The sequence below is a fragment of the Hyaena hyaena genome, unplaced genomic scaffold (assembly GCF_003009895.1).
Source record: "Hyaena hyaena isolate Hyena2069 unplaced genomic scaffold, ASM300989v1 scaffold_603, whole genome shotgun sequence".
Classification (NCBI taxonomy): Eukaryota; Metazoa; Chordata; class Mammalia; order Carnivora; family Hyaenidae; genus Hyaena; species Hyaena hyaena.
In genome coordinates, this window is record NW_024081235.1 from 705,324 (window position 1) to 726,268 (window position 20,945).

The 20,945-nt window shown below is 49.0% G+C and overlaps 1 protein-coding gene across 5 annotated transcripts in view; it reads right to left on the reverse strand.

The window, feature by feature from the left end:
- Nucleotides 1-12,349: 12,349 nt before the first annotated feature.
- The window catches only part of CEP43 (centrosomal protein 43), a 29,720-nt gene continuing 21,124 nt past the window's right edge, over nucleotides 12,350-20,945 (reverse strand). For 4 of the 5 annotated variants that reach the window (XM_039257154.1, XM_039257152.1, XM_039257153.1 and 1 more), the window contains 5 exons: nucleotides 20,000-20,112; nucleotides 18,199-18,267; nucleotides 15,605-15,644; nucleotides 14,714-14,810; nucleotides 12,350-13,576 (listed from right to left, as the gene is read on the reverse strand). In XM_039257154.1, the coding sequence (XP_039113085.1) occupies nucleotides 13,502-13,576; nucleotides 14,714-14,810; nucleotides 15,605-15,644; nucleotides 18,199-18,267; nucleotides 20,000-20,112 (394 nt within the window). In that variant the 3' untranslated portion in view covers nucleotides 12,350-13,501. The other variant, XM_039257155.1, reaches the window with a different exon arrangement.

The following is a 20,945-nucleotide window of genomic DNA, read 5'->3' on the forward strand; positions in this document are numbered from 1 at the left end:
CTGCCTCAGAAAACTGGAAAAAGCGATTGGCTCACCGCCCCAGACAACGCCTAACCGAGGTTGACGGAGCTGTACGGAGGCATGTTTCAGAGCACCGAGAGACGGAGTCCAGCCTGATGATGCTGTCATCCCACTGTCCCTGTGAGATGCAGCATTCATCCATGTCCAATGTCATCTGCTTTGCCTCCAGCCCCATACTGGAAGTGGGACCATCTCACCGACTCCACAGCCCAACCCAAACCTCTGCACATTCACCCAGCTCCTGGTATGGCTCCTATGGCTTCAGGAATGGGCAACAGAGGAGGCCTGCCCACAGCTGGAGTCTGCATCCCAGCCAGGTGACTCTGCCAGAAAGAGGAGGTTTTGTGACCCCTTTACACAAGTCCCACTGCGCAGAAACAGAGCAGTGGTGCTATCCAAATAGAATTCTCCTCTCTTTCGGCAAATGTTCGGTCAGGACGTTAAATATCCTTCTCACTGTGTTAGAGAGTGGAGGGAGGAGGAGGGAAAAGGAGGGGAGGGGAGAAGGAAGGAAGAAAGGAAGATTCCTTTCTCTTCTCTACGAGAAAGGGACAAGCCAGAATATTTCTAGGAACAAGGGGGATTTTCACAGAATTTCATAAACACCCTCTCATACACATAGAACAAACAGGATGCGTTGTCTTTGAAGAAGTACACAGAAATAAAAGTTTATTAATTCCATTGTTTTCCAAAGTTAAAAAAAAATATATACTATGTAATGAAAGCAGAGAATCGTCCAAGAGTCTCACACATAAGAAATACAGAATTTGGGGGCACCCGGGTGGCTCAGTCGATTGAGCATCTGACTTCAACGCAGGTCATGATCTTACAGTTCATGGGTTCGAGCCCCACACTGGGCTTTGTGCTGACAGCACGGAGTCTGCTTGGGATTCTCTCCTTCACAAAATATAGAGCTTGATATGAGCTATGCTATCTTAATATACATGAACTGATGAAATAGGTACAATTATCCCCATTTTGGGGATGATCAAACTGAGAGGTTAGATAACTGGGTCAGGGTCCAAGCAGAGAAGTGAAGCCAGTAGAGTATGTACCCATTCAGTCTATAAGCCCATTTTCTTCACATCTGCTATTGGGGTTAGAAATCCATAGGACAGGCAGGAAGGAAAACAGATAAAAAACGGGAGAGATCAAGGGCAGCTGGACCCTAGGTCACAAGCTGGAACACCATGAAGAGAGACTGAAAACTGGGTCAGCTCTTTGGCCTCTGCCCGTGGTGACAAGAGCATCGTGCAGAGGCCAGGGCCCTTTGTCACAGAGCTCAACATGCACACTTGGATGAGGCACCAGAGAAGGCATAGGGGACCAGGCTGCATAAAATCCCAAGCCCAAGGATTTTATATGTAAAAAATCATGTCGTCTTGGGGAGAGACAATTTTGTATCTTCTTTCAAATCTGTGTATTTTCTATTTCTTTGTTTTGCCTTATTGCACTGGTTACCACTTCCAGTACAGCAATGAAATAGAAGTGATAACTGTGGACAACCCTGGTCTTGTTCCCAATCGTGGAAGGAAACCATTCACTCCTTCACTTTCATGTGAGCTGTGCGTTTTTGGTCAACGTCCTCTATCAGATTGAGAAAGTTCCCTTCTCTTCCTGGTTTACTGAGAATTTTTTTTTATCACTAATGGACGTTGAATTTTATCAATTGCTTTTGCTGTATCAATTGACGTGATCATGTGGTGATTTCAGGATATTATCATTTTGGTTTACGTAGGTCATTGTTCAAATACTGAACCACACTAGCATTTTCCTGATAAACCTAATTTAGTCATCATGTATTATTTTTATCTATTGCTGAATTTGATTTGCTAATCTTTTGTTAAATATTTTTGTACCTATGTTTATGAGGGACATTTGTGTGTTGTTTTCTTGTATTGTCTTTGTCTGGTTTTGGTCTCCAGGGTAATTCTGGCCTCATAAAAATCTGTTTGGAAGTATCCCTTCTTTGATTTTGACAGGACTTTGTAAAGGATTTATATTATTTCTTCTCAGGAGAATTTACTAGCAAAACCATCTGGGTCTGGAGCTTCCTGTGTTTGCCTTTTTTTTTGTTTTAGAACGTTTTTTTTTTTTAATGTTTATTTTTGAGAGAGAAAGAGAGACAAAAGTGTGAGAGAGGGAGGAACAGAGAGAGAGGGAGACACAGAATCCAAAGCAGGCTCCAGGCTCTGAGCTGTCAGCCTGGAGCCCAATGCAGGGCTCAAACTCACAAACTGCAAGATCTGAGCCGAAGTCAGACACTCAACCAACTGAGCCACCCAGGTGCCCCTGGAACTTTCTGTTTTAAAAGGTTTTTAGCTACAAATTTATTTTCTCTGACAGAATCATTCAGGTCACATGTTCCTTCTGGAGTGAATTTTAGTGTTTGTGTCCATTCAGGAATTTGTCCATTTATTGAAGTTGTTGATTTTATGTGTATAGCATTGTTAATAGTATTCTTTTACTATCCTTTTAATGTAGGGTCTATAGTGATATCCTATATTTTATTCATTATATTAGTAATTTGTGTCTTCTTTTTCTTGCTAGACTTAAGAAGTTTTATTGATATTTACAAATTTCATTGATTGTATTTTTCTGTGTTCAACTTCATGGACTTTCATCATCTTTTCATTTATTTTCCCTCCTTTTTATAGTCTCTTAAGGTATAAGTTTGGATTACTGATTTGAGCCCCCCCCTTTTTTTTTTACATTTTTTTTAACGTTTTATTTCTGAGAAAGAGAGGCAGCATGAACAGAGGAGGGTCAGAGAGAGAGGGAGATACAGAATCTGAAGCAGCCTCCAGGCTCTGAGCTGTCAACACACAGCCCAACATGGGGCTCGAACACACAAACCATGAGATCATGACCTGAGCCAAAGTCGGACGCTTAAACGACTGAGCCACCCAGGCGCCCCAAGCCCTTTCTTTTTTAAGATAAGCTCTGAAGGCTATAAATTTCCTTTTAAGCACTGCTTTTATGGCTGCTTTCTAAGCATCCGTATGTTTTCATGTATTGTATTTTCATTTTCATTCAGCTCAAAATGTTTTAGAACATCTCTTGAGATTCCTTCTTTACTCAGACTACAGAAATGTACTCTTTAATGTCCAAGAGGTTAGAGTTCCCTGTGAAACCTCAAGAATACTATCTTGTGATATTATTTTATTAAATTCTAATTTAATATCATCATGGTCAGAAATGTATTCATATCACTTCAGTTCTATTTAATTCATTAAGAGATTTTTAATAATCTAAGATATGGTTTGTTTATGTGACTATTCTTTGTGCACTCGAAAAGAATGTTTTCGAGTTTATTCTGCAGTTGTTGGGCGGGGTACTTCACAAATATCAATCAGATCCAATTGAATGATGATGATGTTTGATTCTTCTATATATATCCTTACTGGTTTTTCTGTCTGTTAATTCTATCAATGAGTGAGACAGGAATATTGAAATTTTCAACTATTATTGTAGACTTGTCTTTTACTTATTTCAGGTGTGATCTTTCAGTTTTTGTTTTGTATGTTGTGAGATTTTTTTTTTTTTTTTTTTTTTTTTTTTTTTTTTTTTTTTTTTTTTTTTTTTTTTTTTTTTTTTTTTTTTTTTAAGTAATCTCTACATCCAGCATGGGGCTCAAACTCACAACCCGGAGATCAAGAGTCACATAGTTCACTGATGAAGGCAGCCAGGAGCCCGTTTTGTATGTTGTGAAGCTCTCTTGTTAGTGTCTTCTTGGTGAACTGACACTATGTATGTCCATCTTCATCTCTAATAACGATCTCTACTGTGCAGTGTATTTGGTCTATTACTAAAAGAGCCACGGCAGCTTTCTTTTGATGTGTTTACAGGGTATACTTTTTTCCATGCTTTTTCTTTTTTAACAGCTTTATTTGAGTTAGTAATTCACATACCATACAATTCATGTATTTAAAATATACAATTCAATAGGTTCTTAGGACATTTAGAAATACGTGCACCTATCACCAGTCCATTTTAAGAATATTTTCATCACCTTGAAAAAAACTCCATGCCCTTTAGCATTCACCCCCTTATCCCCATCCCACCCCCTGCCACACCACCCCTAAGCACCAATCACTCATCTACTTTCCCTCCATACAATTTACTTGTTCTGGGCTTTCAGATGAATGGAATCATAGAGCATGCAGACTTTGTGAACGGCTATTCCACTTAGCATATGTTTCCAAATTTCATCCAAGTTACAATCACATTTCAGTGTTTCATTCATTTTTGCGGCCAAATACTACTCCATTGTATGGCTACACCACTTTTAGGTATCCATCCACACATCAATAGCCATCTGGGTCATTTCCACCTTCGGTTATTATGACTAACGCTGCTATAAATATCCATGTGCAAGTCGCAGTGTAAACAGATTTTCATTTCTCTTAGGTATATACCTAGGAGTGGAATTGCCCAGTCATCTGATAACTCTGTGCTTAATCATCTGAATAACTGCCAGGGGGACTTCAGGCAATGCACCATCTGAGATTCCCACCGGCCGTGTGTGAGGGCTCCTATTTCTCCATATCCTCCCTGTTTGTTATTATTTGACTTCTTTATTCTAGCCATTTCTAGCAGAGAAGTGATATCATTGTGGTTTTGATTCGCATTTCCCTGAAAATGAGTGATGCTGAGCATCTTTTCATGTGTCTGTTGGCCATCTATACATCCTCTTTGGAAAAATACCTAAGATCATCTTCTGCCCATTTTTTAACTGAACTGTTTGGAGGAATTCTTTTGCTATTGAGTTGGAGGAGTTCTATACTTTGGATATAACCCTTGATCAGATATGTGGTTTACAAATATTTTCTCCCATTCAGAAGGTTGCCTTTCCATTTTGTTGATGATTTCCTTATTTATAATGCAGAAGTAACTGGGGGGTTTTTTCTATACACACTTTCTCATTTCTTTCTGATATCCAAATGATACAAATGTTAGCCTTTTCTTTGGTATGATCCCAAAGTGCCTTGTTTTTTCTTATCTCTTTTCTGTTGTTCAAATTATCTAATTTTGTTGATTAGCCTTCAAGTTCCCCGACTCATTCCTTTGCCATTTTTGTTCTGCTATTGAACCCACTGAGTATTTCATTCACTTAAAAATTTTTTCAGTTCTAATTTCCACTTAGTTCTTGATGTCTTCTCTCTCTTTGCTGATTATTTCTCTCTATCCATTGCAAGGAGCATCACTATAATAGTTCCTTTATAATTTTAATGTAATAAGTCCATCTTGTGTCCTCTGAGTGCGTGCACTGCTGCTCGCCTTTCCTGTGCAAGCTAAGGGTTGAATGGCTTTGCGCAGTGCTAGTTCGGGCTGTATCCAGCGTACGTGAGCACTGCAATCTTCCAGATCTTTGTTCAGTTTGTTTTAGAGAGCAATCAGTTAGCTGAATTTCAGCTCCAAGTCCCTATCTGCCTTCCATGGGTTGTTTCCAAAGCCAGATCAGTTTTCAAAGCCTCTGTGGGACTATTCAGGTCTATCGAATGCATGTGGCACTCAGTGGCTAGTCTTGGGGCCGGGCAGTGGCTTATCCCACAGTTCAGCACTCAGTGTCTAGGGCATCCTGTACAGGATCAGATGCAGGAATGCACAGCTCAGGGGTGCCCAAATCATAAACAATGGTATGGGGTCAATGTGGGGGCTCCTCCCTCTCTGCAATCTCCCAAGTATTTTCTGGCTCCTTGGCTTCCCTTCCAGGCCTCCTGCCAGACAGCTTTCATCACCCACAATGCCCCTAACTCCCTCTGAGTGTGCTGATGCTCGGGGGCAATCTGCAGAAGCAGCGGTAGAGGAAAAATCACACAGGTTTTTTCTGCTCTTCTGGGGACCTCATTTCCTCCCATCAGAGCAGAGGGTTCTCCTTCCTCCCTCAGAGTCGAGCAGCCATGGGCCTCCACAGAGGCGGGGGCGCAAGAGAAAGGAAACAGGATGCAGCCACCGTCCCTGAGCGCCGGGAACCCCATTTTCCAGTCTTCGAGCCAGGACTCGGTGGTTTCTGTTGGTGCGCTCTCTGTCCACACCCATGAAGTTACCCTGTCTTCACATGTGACACCAATCATTCTGTACAAAACGAACATAGTCTTGGTCACAAGGATCATTTCATGTTTAGAGATTTTTTTTTCCTCTTGAAAAAACATGAGGACGATGTAACAACACTAAATGCATTACTTAAAATCTCCAAACCTGTGACCCTACCTCAGCACTTCTCCCTTCACCTTCCTGCATGTCTTAAGCACACAAAATTACTTTTCAAATGTATCTTCATTTCTTTGTCCTAAACTAGTCATCAAATGGCTACCCTAAGCTGGGCACTGGGCCACAAGAGATACAAACATATCCCGTGACCCCGGCTCTGTTTACGGAGGATGGAAAGGCACAGAAAGGCCTGCGTATCTGCATGGCGGCGGGAGTCACCAAGGAAACAAGTCAGGTGGCTCCGTGGTGGAAAGTGGGTGGCTGAGCGGCAAGGGCCACGGGTCCACATGTTTCCTAGCACACGAATCCAGCATTAGTTTGTCAAGCTCCAGGTTTTTCTAGGAGAATTGAAAGAGATTACACTGAGTTCATAGGTTTTTAGACAATGAATACATTTACATCGCTGAATCATCTTAGCCAAACACATGAGGCAGCTGTTTATTCAGGCGTTCCCGCGTCCTTTCCGGCTTGGGCGTGTGGGTCAGTGTATATTTCGTATGAGCGGGCCCTGAAAGTCTATGACACGTAATCATACACAGTTTCTACTTTCATGCAAATAGGGTTTATTTGGTGGAATTGCTTTCAATGTTGTTCTAATGTCCACTTTACTAGTGTTTGCTGTGACTTCCCAATACCTCTCTTTGACCTGGATCAGGGAATGAAGATTACATTAATTTTTTAATAACAAAAGAAAAAGCCCCACTCGGCTTCTTGGCATGGTTACCATTCGGGGTGACCAACTACTATTCTCAGGGATGCTGGAGGAGCAAGAAAACATAAGCTTTCATGGATGATTACTGCCACCCCTTACCACTCTCCACCTGATTTTTATTATTTCCCCGCCAGTGTGTTATTTTTATTTCAAATAATTCAGGAAAACTTGTATTTGACTGGCTCCCATGAATAAGAAACATTCTACTGGGGCACCTGAGTGGCTCAGTCAGTTAAGCGTCTGACTTTGGCTCACGTCATGATCTCGTGGCTCATGGGTTCGAGTCCCACGTCAGGCTCTGCGCTGACAGCTCAGAGCCTGGAGCCTGCTTTAGATTCTGTGTCTCCCTCTTTCTCTGACCCTCCCCTGCTCATGCTCTCTCTCAAAAATAAACATTTTTAAAAATTTTTTAAAAACAATAAAAAACTTAATAGAGGGAATCTATGTTTATAAACTATCCAGCACAGGACAGGCCTCTCCCAGTACCGAAAGTATGAACGAATGAATGGGTGTGATTGTTAACGAATGTGTTGGTACACACACTTTATGACTCTCGTAAAATATTGGCTGGGCCATAAGTCACAACAGCCTGTGGGAACAGTCAGCTTCAAAACCTGTGACCTAACACAGGAGAACACGGCTATTCAGGGACACAGACTGCCCCTTCCTGAGACCACACCGCCGTCTATGGCCTTTAAGGGTGACTCCAAAGGCCACCCACAAAGTGACAGCTGGGAACGGTCACATTCGGGTGCCAAATGCAGCGCCTTCCCTACAGCCCACGGCACCAACAAAGTACTAAGCAGTAACTAACGTTGAGGATGATGAGCCTGAATTAAAGAAAGCCCCTAAGTCACTGAAGAAATAAGTCAAGAATCTGGGCACTCACGAAGATCACTGATCAACCAACCTACATTTTAAATACATTCTCAGCGCTAACATCTCCAACCCTTTCATCTGGAGACGACGACGCTCGATGCAAGTGCTCATCTGTGCCGTCCTGTGCACGGGGCTCGCCTCACGTGAGCGCGGCTGACGGGGGACTGAGGGCACATGCGGTGGGCCTGTTACATAAGAGAACGCTTTCAGCAGACACATCACTTCTGAAACCACAGAAGCCAAACCACAGTGGAAAATTCAGCTGTTCTGGAAAGAAACACCAAGATAATTTTCTGCAAAGTTTCCTACGCTGGTATGCATTCTTCTACGGTGGCCTATTTTTCTAGTGCTTCTTAAAATCCACATGATGAAGCAGCACTGAGCCTCTATGAAAAAGTGTACATACAACCCTCACGTCGCCATGGCTAAGGCTGGGGACGTGGCATCCGACACGTGCTTGTGGAAAGGCAGCAGGAGTCCTGGCAGTGTGATCTCGGGAAGGAGTCGGCCTCTGGCTCTGCGTTCCAGCGCACGGAGGGGACTACGTGCGAGATTTCAGGGGTCTCCCAAGACAGAAGATTCTAAGCCTTTTCTTCAATACGTGTGTAAACCTCCAAGAATTCTGAAGGCCTTCACCTGCTCAGCTGTTGAAGACCATCTAGGCTGGGGACAGACGCCATCTAACACAGCGGCTGCTTCCACATACAGCCCTCGGGCCCCAGCGTCCCCAGAACCGGGCTGGCCCAAGCCTGCCGGACGGACTCCGCGTCCTGAGGCAGGTCCCTGGGAGCCGGCTGCGCGGGGTTGGGTGACCTCGGAGGCTGGCACTGGCAGGTCCCTCTCTCAGGGCCCCCGCAACCGTGGCTCCTGCCACTGCCCAATGCTGCTCCCCGCTGCCCTCCCACCCACCTTCTCTTCTGCACTCACGCCCGGGCCCATCTCCCCTCCTCCCCGCTCCGTCCTTACTTGCCCACGATGGATCAACTGAACATTTAGTTTTGTCCTTGTAAAGTCGGTCAGTAAACACCATTCCCAAGTTTCCAGAGCCCTCTGTAGGGAGAAACACGGAAGGTTCCCTGCTGTTTCTGAGGACGCGCACTGCCAAGCATTTTCACAGCCCCTGGTGGTGGGACAGCTGTGGGCTGCCCTGCTTCCCCAGGACTTTGGACACGTGAAATAGATAAATGACGCGATTTGACTTGCTGCCATTTCTGGGCACGCTGTGTAGACAAGGTTATTTAAATACCGAAACACAAATGGAAAAACAGTACGTAGTTTCAGGCAGTGTTTCGGTGGGTGGCGCTCTAGTCACACAACGTAGGAACCGCACTAACTGTGGGCACAACTGCACGTGTCCCCTCGGGGAGGCTCGGCCATGCGCCTTGGGCCTCGGGGTTGACCCCTCTGCAGCTCCACCAGTTTCCCTCGTCAGGCGGTTGGTCCTCGCAGGCAGCATGCCGATCACCGCCCGGCCCAGACTGGCAGCTCTCCCTGCACGAAAGTTCTGGAAGTCCTTGCAGGCCAGGGCTGGAGGCACTTGGGCAGTGGCTTCCCCCGACACAGCAGAGGAGAGTCCTCAGTTGTGAGTCTCACAACGCGATTCTCTGCTCTAGAAGAACGAATGGGGCTCCAGCTGCCCAAGACGTCCTGAGGGCCCGCACCCACGGCGGACAGGAGGCGGGGTCCAGGGAAGGGGACGCGCCAGGAGCTGGAGGCCCAGCTGGGCCCAGGACGCTGTCACTCTGTGACCCAGGAGTCCTTCCTTCAAATGGGACCATTTCTACTTTCCCAAGAGCATTCATTTGTTCATTATGTTGCTATGATTTCACCTAAAACACTATTTTCATGGGCCAAACTTGGCCAGTTACTTTTCCTAAGGCTCACTTCAACACCTATTTGACTTAGGACTTAAAGCTCAGAGTATTCTGGTCACTTTCTAGGAAATACCTACATTTCACTCAGTAATTGTTTGGTTTCAAGGTAATGCATGGGTCCATGAAGCCATTCAGATGTTTGTTTGCTACGATTTATCTTGATTATAGAACAGACCCCTTTTCTCCACTGATGCAGAGTACAACCACAGAAAACCGAGTACACTTGAGCTTCAGTTTTCAGAAGAATCACATCTCAGAGCTTCGCCAGTACGTCAGCAGGCCAGCACTGTCTGGTCCTACGGGCATAAGTGCTGACATGTGGAAACAATGGAGGCCAACCTCCAGAAGCCTCTTCGTCTCCTGGCTTGCCACTTCACCTGTGCTCCCTGCAGTGCGACGGCGGCACATTCACGATCGACCCCGGACTCATCAGCCCGGACGTAGGCCCTACAGTTTCCTGAAACACACGGACAGCTGTGAGAGCTTGTTGCCTGCAGTTCACGGACATCCCACCGGAGCCCCCCGGTTTGTGTGAATCGCAGGCAGCGGCACCACCGAGGACCACTTCAACCGAGTGCAGGGTGAACCTGGGGGCACTCGGAGTCACGTCAGAACCCACCGCAGCTAGGGCTGCCCGTGGAACAGGTGACCTGGCAGAAGAAAGGGATGTCCCCCGGGGGCTCGCTGTTGGCAGAGAAAGGGGGGCTTTGTTCTCTGCAGAGTAAAGTGGGGGCTCACGAATACCCTCGAGAAAAAGCTCAGACCATCCCCCACCCTGGGAGAGGCACAGTCCCCTCGTATCGGGTCTTCCTGCCTCCCTTCCCTCACTTTAAAGTCTCAAGTTCTTTAAAAGACCTAAAATTATATTAAGGTAATAATTATGATGGATCACTCTTGTGCCGTTAACATACAACAAGCTGCAAGTACGACAACAGCACAACAAGAGCAGAGGGAAGGCAGCCTCGGGGAGAGGACTGTCCCCAGGCTGGGGAGACGACGCGGTGCAGACCTGCGAGAAGGACGCGGTAACCCCGGGGCCGACCACTCAGAAGCTGCCTTAAACGTACACTGAGGACACTCAGGACGACCACTAAGAGAACAGAACCCGAGAGTTCTCACGAGGAGTTTTTCTTTTCTTTGTACTGTACCCGCGTGAGAAGGCGGATGTCAGCTGAACCTGGCGTGGGACCGTTTCACGGGACACACACGTCAAACCGTCACGCCACACGCTGTGAGCTTACACAGCGATGTATGTCCGTCATCCTCAGCAAAGCTGGAGAAATATATAGTGAAAAATAATTTAAGGAATCAAAACGTTACACTAGAAAATATTCACTTATTGCAAAAGAAAGCAGTAAAGGAAGAGAGACAGAAAAGACACGGGATGTTTACTCAACAAATACTAAAACTGCCGACATAAACCCAAAGTATATTAATAACACGAAATGTGAATTGATCAAACAATCCAGTCAAAATGCAGAGGTTACGGACTGCATTTTTTTAAAATTCCAACTCCACGCGCTTTCCAGGAGATGAACTTTAGATTCAGAGACAGAGATGTCACACAAACTGCACAGAGCAGGAGCGGCCACACCATGTCAGGGCAAACAGCTTTAAAACAAAACGAAACTGCTCGAGAGGGACATTTTCTGAAGACACAGCAACTACACACATGCACCCAACAGCAGAGCTCCAGAAACACCAAAAGCGAAAAATGACACAACGGAAGGAAAAAACTGGTAATTCAGCAAAAGCTGGCAATTCCAACGGCCCTGCTCTCAATAACGAATAGAAGATCACGGAGGAAACGGAGCACGGAGAGCCCTGCATAGCCTGACGCTCGCCCCGATGACGGCACGCAGATTCACAAGTGCACCAGAGTAACTCCCAATGCAAATCGAAACCACAGTGTGACAGCTCTTCACACCCATCAGAACGGCGATATTCAAACAGAGAGCTGGTAGTGAGTGTCCCACGAGCCGTCGTACCGTCTCACAGCCTTGATGGAACCGCAGGCCTAGTTGGCCTCCCTGGAAGGGCGGGGGCAGGAGTGCTGTCCCCAGGAGGTGACTGCCGGCCAGAAACGTCTCCCAGACACCCCGACACCTAACGAGTGTGCTCCCATCCCCGCGGGCCCTCTGGGGGCCACCCCACGGGCCACATGCCATCCTAGGCCCAGGGACACCTCTGCACCTGCCCAGGACGGCTCGCACAGCCAACGGCCCGTCAGCTACAAAGGGAGTAAAATACCCCAGTGTACAGGACAGAGGCGGACTGGGAGGGACACCCAGTGTCCCCTCGGGCTGCATCGTCTCTCAGAACAGGAGGGACACATGCTGGCCGGGATTCTCGGGAACGGGCGGTGTAGACGAGGAGCCAGTGTGCGGCGGGGACGGCGTCGGTGTGCTGACGAGGGCCGGCCGGCACTGCGGCTCCCAGGAGGCCCTGGTCCACTTCCTGGCCTCCTTCCCTTGGGGCTTATGGCTCCATGTCACCGAGGGGTTATAATCAGACTGTCACGTGTATGTCGCTCTCACCGTGTCACTTTCCTTACCTGTGAGGGCTCAGCAGATATTCCTGCACCAGGGAGGCTGACAGAAATGAACAACGGGCACCGTATGAACCACGGAGTCTCACGGAGATCAATCAAGTAGGTCTAGGTGACTCTTTATTAATAAAGGTGACTTTTAATAAAAAACATAATTTAATTCAAATAAAAAAGTACAGACTGTAACACAATCACAGTGTCACTCACATTCACAGGGACGTGTAGGCCTCCCTCTCGGCTGTTCAGTACGGAGACCTCGGTGACCAGCGGACAGCAGCTCGGCAGGTGTGGGGCCGGGGCCAGGGGCGCCGCCCCCCACCCAGCCCCGGCCCTGTGTGCAGAGGCCCGCGGGGCACCGATACGTGGATAAAGGCTGTCAGTCTGGACGTGTTGTTAGGCGGTGACCGCTGTCCCAGCCCGACCTGGATTAATGCCATCAGCCTACACGGCTGAACTAAAAGCCCTGCTTAACGGCTTCAGACGCATCCTGCTATTCCGCATGCTTGCAGATATCTTCACAAACAATAACTAACTATAAAGAAGACAGCCTGTGACTGAAGCTCCTCGTCAAGACAGGGGCAGTGACAACCAGCGCTGTTGGTGACAACTCCGGGAGTTAAAAGAGCAACCTCTAGATGTCTTCAAAGTGAGCACAACTAGGCAGCACACACACAAGTGTTTTAACACAAGCTTCCTGGCCTAAGAACACTTCCAGGCGGAAGGGAATATACGATAAAGCGGACACATCAGATTTAACTTAAAGTAACAGGCTTCAGTGCTACGAACTTACCAGGTCATTCTGCCCACCATCTGGAGAACCAGCTAACATCAGACACACTCTGATTCTAGATGGCTAAAGCCACACACACACACACACACACACACACACACACACACACACAGCTGTGTGAACCTACAGCTTTATTCACACCTTGCAGGATGCTCTTAGTACTCATATTTTAACGGGTTCACTCCCTGTAAGGAATCTCAGTCATAGATAATCAACTTCCACAGAGAAATGTGTAGCAAACCAAATTGAGAATATTCTATCTTCCACATGTGGACTCAAGTAGGAAGCATTTTGTTTAGTATAATGCAAAGTCAATTTTTAAAAACATCTGCAGTCTTTTTGAAACACAAGGCACCAATAGGAAGCAGACATTCTAGCAAAGAGTGATTGTCTGGGGGGAAAAGAAAATGGAAGTGATCAGAGTCCTCTGTCCTCTGTTGATTAGAATACTTCCTTCTTTCACGTCATGCAACGTCTTCCAGATAATCCGCCACATCACTGAGCTGGGACACGGTCAGGTCCTGAGTCAGGTCATCAAGCTTTGTTGTTCCAAAGGAAAAAAAAAAGAGCTGGTGTCAGAATACAGTCATAAATACTCTTTAAAATGCACTGCCAAGAATTTAAATATTACCTTGTACTCTTTAAACCACTTCACACTCAAAGTCCTCTACTTTGAGTAGAGCACTTTACCTCTACCTCCCTTCTTCCTAGTAGTTTGAAGCCTGGGACAATTACCAAAGGCTGAGGCCACAGCGACAAGTGCACGCCCACAGCCCCCGGTCCCCACAGCCCCGCAGCCGCCCTGGGGACCGTCCGGCGGCTTCAGCCTCCTGCAGGGGCACCAGGTGCAACAAGGTGCTGAGCACCGTGCGCTGCCCTCACTCAGACTCCCCGACACCCCCGTGCGCACGCACCTCCGCTTCCCTCCCACGGAGACCAAAGCTGGCGTGGAACAGCACGTCCCCCGCCCCCCCGCCCCGAGTCTGCCCCTTTCAACGGGCTCCTGCGTGCGGCCATCCCCCGGAGGTCATGGGCACTCGGGGAACGCCCCTCCCGCGGACGGCAACGTTCACCTCCCGCTGGGGCACCTCTGGCCTGAGAGGCGCTCCCCTGACCCAGAGCCGCCTCCGTGGCGCCGCCGGGACGGTGGAGACGCCGCCTCTCATCTCCCATGGAGCACGTGCCTGCCCGGTATCCGCAGGACGGCCTCCCACGCCTCCCACGTGCACAGCCTGCCGCCCGCCTGCTGCCCCGGCCCCTCCGGGCTTCTGCACCAGCCCCGACCTGCCTGAGACGCAGCTGAACCTGCTCCTTCCCAGCGCTCTCGTGCCCGCGCCCGCGCCTCGCCTGACTTCTCGTGCCTCTACGTCTGCACCCCCGACGTGGTCAGTTCTGGCTCCACGTCTGCCCCACCGTGGCCCTCCTACCCTCACGGCAACCGAGGCCCCGCCACAGGGCACAGGAGCCCCGCAGCAGGCGGTGACCCTGCAGCAGGCGGCAAGAGCAACTACAGACTCCTGGAAGCCATTCTTTTTGACGTGGGCCAAGCAGCTGTCATGTCACAATTTTCCACTATTTTCCTCCTAATCTGTGTACATTCTTTTAAAGCTTTACAGCAAATTAAGGCAGCAGACACAGGCACAAAGAGCATTCTATGGGAGGCGCTAGCACCATACTTTATCGCTGGTGTTGATGTCATCGATCTCCACAGAAAGATCTTCTTCGATCTCTTCACCAATACTTAGCTCACTTTTTTCTGAGCGATGGCTGGTACTAGTTTGTGAGAAAGAAAAATCAAGAACACCAAATATAAACATTTAAATAAAGTATTAAGTACCAATAACTTCGTACCTATTATCTCACCTCATCCTTAATATAACTTATCGAGGGCAATAGAAATGGGAAGTCAATTTAAGAGAAGAGAAAACTAAGGTCCATGATGGTGACTATGGTCACAATATCAGGTAAAAGCACAAGCCCAGATTTTTAAAATTTCATCTGTGAATCATGCCACCTCTCAAAAAAACTGTATGACAAATCACTGTTAAAAAACAAAATATAAATTCCCAATTGGAGGGGAAGAAAACCCTGTCAATCACATAAAATTCTCCGACTCTAAAATTTTTGTCATATCCACAATTATTTCCAAACCATTAGGCAACTCACAGATTCTATTATCGTCATGCACATAAAAAGTCATCTGAACAAAATACTGTGCTCTGTCATCTGAATGAGACCACTAACTGCAGAGGGCAGTGTCTTAGGCATGTGTCCACACCCTCCACGGGCTGTGGGAGCACGTGGACCAGGGCCACCTGACGCCTCTGGGCGACTGGGTCTGTTCTTATCAAGTTTCCTGAACGTGACGAATTTGTTCACATTCTAATGCAAAACCAAACCATGCTCCAAAGTGCAGGGTATAATTCTGGATTAACTATCTTTGATTCATCTGCAATCAATGTGAACGAGAGTCCAATACACTAAAACAAGCACAAGTGGAATTCCATCACGTTTTCCTGTATCACAAATTGTTTACAATTTCTTTGTGGCCCAACTATTTTTCTCACCTGTTAAAATCATCAACATAATCATCTTCTTCTCCAGTCCCTGGAAGTTTCAGAAAAGATGGGTTACATTTACATCTGCACGCTTTACGCCATATCTACAATTACACACACTCTTCCTTCAGGAAAACTCCATTACTGAATTATACTGCATATTTAAAAATGAAGTCTCCAGGATTAGAAATGTTTTTACCATATAGAACCTGAAAACAAGGATAAAGTAAACTACTTAAGACGTAACAAAATGTCATTCGTAAGATGTGGTTAATACCCAGTCTTGTACTCCAAGTACCCGAAAGGTGAATCACATTGTATGTTTATTATCTGTAAAGTCATCTGATATTAAAATGGTATCAAACACAACGGGAGGCCTCAAAAGCAGGTTATCATGAGCTCCCTATTGTTGCCTCACAATCAGTGAGTTCGAGCCCCGCGTCGGGCTCTGTGCTGACAGCTGGGAGCCTGGAGCCTGCTGCGGATTCTGTGTCTCCCTCTCTCTCTGAGCCTCCCCCACTCACACTCTCTCTCAAAAATAAACAAACATTAAAATAATAAAATATAATAACATCTAGTTAGGGCTCTTGGTTAATGTACCAGGATTTTACGATCCGTGTGACCTCAGGCAACTTACTTAACCTGATTCTCGTCTGCAAAGATGAGGAGGATAATAAACCCAAGCTCACAGAGTAAGATTTAAATAAAACCACTTCTTGGTACAGTGCCAAGCGCATCGTCACTACCATCATTATTATCCTAGGCTGATCCACTAACATTCATACATTACTTTTTAAATGTTTTTTATTTATTCCTAAGAGAGAGAGAGAGCATGAGCAGGGGAGAGTCAGAGAGAGAGGGAGACACAGAATCGGAAGCAGGCTCCAGGCTCTGAGCTGTCAGCACAGAGCCCGACGCAGGGCTCGAACCCACGAACCGTGAGATCATGACCTGAGCCCAAGTTGGATGCTTAACCGACTGAACCACCCAGGCGCCCCCCATACATTACTTAGAACACAAATAATTCTATAAATTCACGATGAAAATAAAAACAAACAGAAAGCAATACGGTTGCAATACCATCAAACAAAACTAAACAGAAATGCTTATTTACACGGAACCCTAATATCTGGATGGGACGGAAGGAACCAAACCTCAGCTGGCCATCCCTCCGTCTTCCCCGGGGTAACACCCGCAAGCGCAGCACGATGACGGCATGGTCCCCAGTGGAAGGCGAGGCGAAGCAGCGGACCCCTGGTCCCCAGCTGGCACCTGCAGAGCGGCCGGGCCCCTTCCCTCACCAAGGAGAGCTCTCAGCGCCCCCTCCTCACAGGCAGGCTGGGGCTGCCCTGGCTTTGACAGAAAGCAGGGTCGTCACAGAGAAGCGGGACGGCTGGCGGTGCAGGTGGGACGGAAGGAGAAGCAGGCAGGGCTGGGGCAGGGCAGGAGCAGGGCAAGTGTAGGGGTGGAGCAGGTGTAGGGGCGGGTGTAGGTGTAGGGGCGGGTGTAGGGGCGGGTGTAGGGGTAGGGGCGGGTGTAGGTGCAGGGGCGGGTGTAGGGGCAGGTGTAGGGGCAGGGGCGGGTGTAGGGGCGGGTGTAGGTGTAGGGGCGGGTGTAGGTGTAGGCGTAGGTGTAGGTGTAGGGGCGGGTGTAGGTGTAGGGGCGGGTGTTGGTGTAGGGGCGGGTGTAGGGGCAGGTGTAGGGGCAGAGCAGGGGCAGGGCAGGGCAGGGCAGGGGCAGGGCAGGGGCAGGGAGGGCCGGGCAGCAGGCTGTGTGTGGGGCTGCAGGGCAGGGCCTGCCGGGAACCGGGACTGAGCCCCTCCCAGGGAAGGAGGGCGGACGGAGGCCGCAGCAGGCCCACCCGGCATCACAGCTGCAGGGTCACGGGGTCACAGGGTCACAGGCGGCAGCCAGGGGCGCGTCCAGGCTGCTGCTGCAGGGGAGCCGAGACACCGACAGAGGCAGCTGGCCCTCACGAGGCAGGGGACGTTCTCTCAGGTCCACATGCACCTTACAAGGAGGTGGGTGCCGCCAGCGCCAGCGGACAGGCCGGGACGGGACCCGCTCGCCTCCGCCTGGCTCACCACCGGGGCCCCGGCTGCCATCTCACCTGCGCCCACCTGCTCCCAAACTCAAGTCCTCTCCACTCGCTGGGATGTTCTCCACAGCAGGGAGGGCATGATGGCCGGGCCCTGGCGCCCACCCAGCGCTCAGACCCGGGGAAGCGCACGTCATGCAGGGAGGGAAGAGTGGCCAGACACAGAGCGCGGGCCGAACCATTTCTGCCAGTCCCTCCTGAGCGGGGTGAGCCCCATGGACGCCCACCCCCAGCGCCCAGAGAAGGGACTCAGCCTTTTCGGTCTGCGCTGAAACGTCTCTGCTTCGTGCTCACCCATCTGGTCTTGGCAGAGGAGTCACCTCCCAGGCGAGGCCCCCCGCCTGCCTGGTGAGGGCAGGCCCACCTCCCGCCGGTGAACACCCCGGTGACTGCCGGGCGCCAGGTCAGGAGGCACTCACTGGAGGCTAAGTTCTGCATTTCAGATTTTATTCTAAAACATAATGGTCTTCAGACCATCAAGACTAAAAACGGGAAACTGAGTTACCTAATCCAAGTGATCCAACTTTATCACTGACCAACTTCAGATCTTTCAAAACCGGGTTTCCTCTTTTACCTGTGGAGAAAAACAGCCACATGGGGCTGACTTAGAACACAGCAGTCTGTAAGCCATATCATTGTTTTTTCCACTATAGGATATTTATGCCTAAAACGTAATAACCAAAAACTAAGAATTACAAACTCTGATTGATGACTGCTCACATCACGCATCGCATCCCCTTTTTAACCACACGATGCTGTTCTTTACTGAAATCTGACCGTCCAAGCGATGGATTTCTGGCCTAACAATATCACCATCTATAAAAACTCTCACTGGGTATGAACTCATGCACTACAGTTAATTATTCTCATCAATTTTATTTTCTTCAATTTTGCTTTAATTCAACTGCTATTTCATTTACCAAATTGATTATGTTTTCAGTCCTAAGTGCTCGATGTCCTCCCCAAGTCATTATTCTCTACTCACTATTAAGAGTGACCTGAGCACGACCCGCTAAATTCTCACTGCGGGTGGGGCCACAGTCACAGACGTGTGGCTGGTCAGGGGACGGCTAAAGGCCACACATCATCCCCTTCACGAAGCCCGGGAGATCCCACAGCTGCATCACCTGATATAAACAGGTTAGTAAAACTGCAAAATTATGCAAAATCACACCATTTCCTAATAAAGACCTGCTTTTGAGAAAACGTTCTCCAAAAAAGGCACATTTATGGTCTAAAACACTGTCAATTAAATCTCAGTAAACCACCCTCACCTGCACATGTCTACACTTAAAGGCTACGCTTTTAAATCCTGTCTCGTCACCATCTGCGTGCGGGAAGGGGCAGGAGGGTGGACTGGGCAGGGACGTGGTTTCCACGTCTAGCAATCGCCTCTCTGGTACGTGGAAAAAGAGGTCAGAGGGGCGCCTGGGTGGCTATGTCGGTTAAGTGTCCGACTTCGGCTCAGGTCACGATCTCACAGTTCGGGAGTTTGAGCCCCACATCGGGCTCTGTGCTGACAGCTCAGAGCCTGGAACCTGCCTCAGATTCTGTGTCTCCCTCTCTCTCTGACCCTCCCCTGCTCACGCTGTCTCTCTCTCTCTCAGAAATAAAGAAAAACATTAAAAAAAAAAGAAGGAGATCAGATTCAGATTCCAAATAATGAAATCTTGCCATTTGCAATGATATGGGTGGAGCCAGAGTGTGAGGCTAAGTGAGGAAAGTCAGACGGGTGTGGAGTTGAAGAATCAAGAGGAACGAGCAAAAGGAGAGAAGGGTCAGACTCTGAACTGCAGAGCACACAATGATGGTCCCCGAGGCGGGGGCTGAAACGGGGCGTTAGAGTCAATGCATCATGGTGAAAAAATATATAAATTTAGAACATCACACGCACACAACGATGCCAACATCCAATGCAGACAAAAGCTACCCCAGCTCCAAATCCCTGGAGAGAGAATAGTGTAGCTTTCCTATGATGATTACTTCGGTATCACAGGATCTATAAAGCAAATTCCTAAAAATTAATTGAATCTAAATCCTACCTGAGTCCATCTAAATGCCCAACAAGGGGGAAAGGACTTAAAAAATGACACGGTTACTAGAGAAGGCAGCTACCAAGTCCGTTTCCTGACAGTGCTCTGACGGCGTGGGAAAGGCAGAACCCAACCCACGAGGCGAATGTGACCACAGTAAAGGAAACGTCTCGGGTGAAGTTACAGGCTGCAGTTTTCTGGAAAGTACACGATGATCACATAGACCTAAGCGGAGAACCCCCGGCACCCGTACTCGAGGTCGGCATCACTCACTTTCGGAGTCCTTCCTGGAGGGGGCGGCTGTCAGGGAGCTGCGTCCGCAGCTCAGGGGGGGCGCGTCGGAGAGCGAGGCAAGGCTGCCAGCGGGCTTGCTGGGCTCGTTTCTCCTGGCAACGAACAAGTGCGCGGTCACATCACGGCCGCCGCCGGGGGGTCAAGAACACGCCGCTCGTAGACCCGCACGTCCACATGGCCAGGGAGCGGGGAGGGGTCTACTCACCTCGCTCGGGCTGTCGGAGGTCTTACAAATCCAACTGCTCTCCATCCCTTTCGGGGTCTGTGATTTTTGTCAGAAGCGGGCGAGGGGCGGCACAGAGGCCACCTCCTCAGCAGTCCCCCCTCCCCAGCCCTGCCTGCGCCCACCCACCGAGGCAGGAACCTTCACAGGCTGCTACTGTCACCCCTGCCAAGCGCACTCGCTTGCTCCTCCAGGAAGACCAGCCTCTCCCCTGCACACCAGTCCCCTCCCTGCTAACACTGCTCTCAGCAGACGTGCGCATGGCGCACTCTGGTTTTCTCCCCGCCCCTCACACCCCTGTATAACACAACTCACCTGGAGAGCACTCCCCACCTACTAACCCACCCCCATCCTTTCCCGAACCTGCTCTGATCCACCCCTCACCCTGCAGCCCGCCCCCAGGATCCCCGTCACCCCTGCCTCTGCGCTGCTAAGAGCAATGGCTGACTTTCAGGATTCACTCCCTCCTCCTTCAAGGACACCTCTCTGCCTCCCCTGGGTCCCTTCCCTCTTCCTCCTCCTCCCCTCACTGACTTCCAGGGGCCACAGTGCTACTTCCCAGGTGACCTCCGCTGGCGGCAGGAGTAAAGCGGAGACCCCCCCCCCAACCTCACTGCGCCTCTAGCCCAGGCCTCTCCCCTAGTGCCCGTCAGACCCCCTCCCGGCTGCCTGCGGCCCGACCTCCGCAGCAGCCCCCTCCCA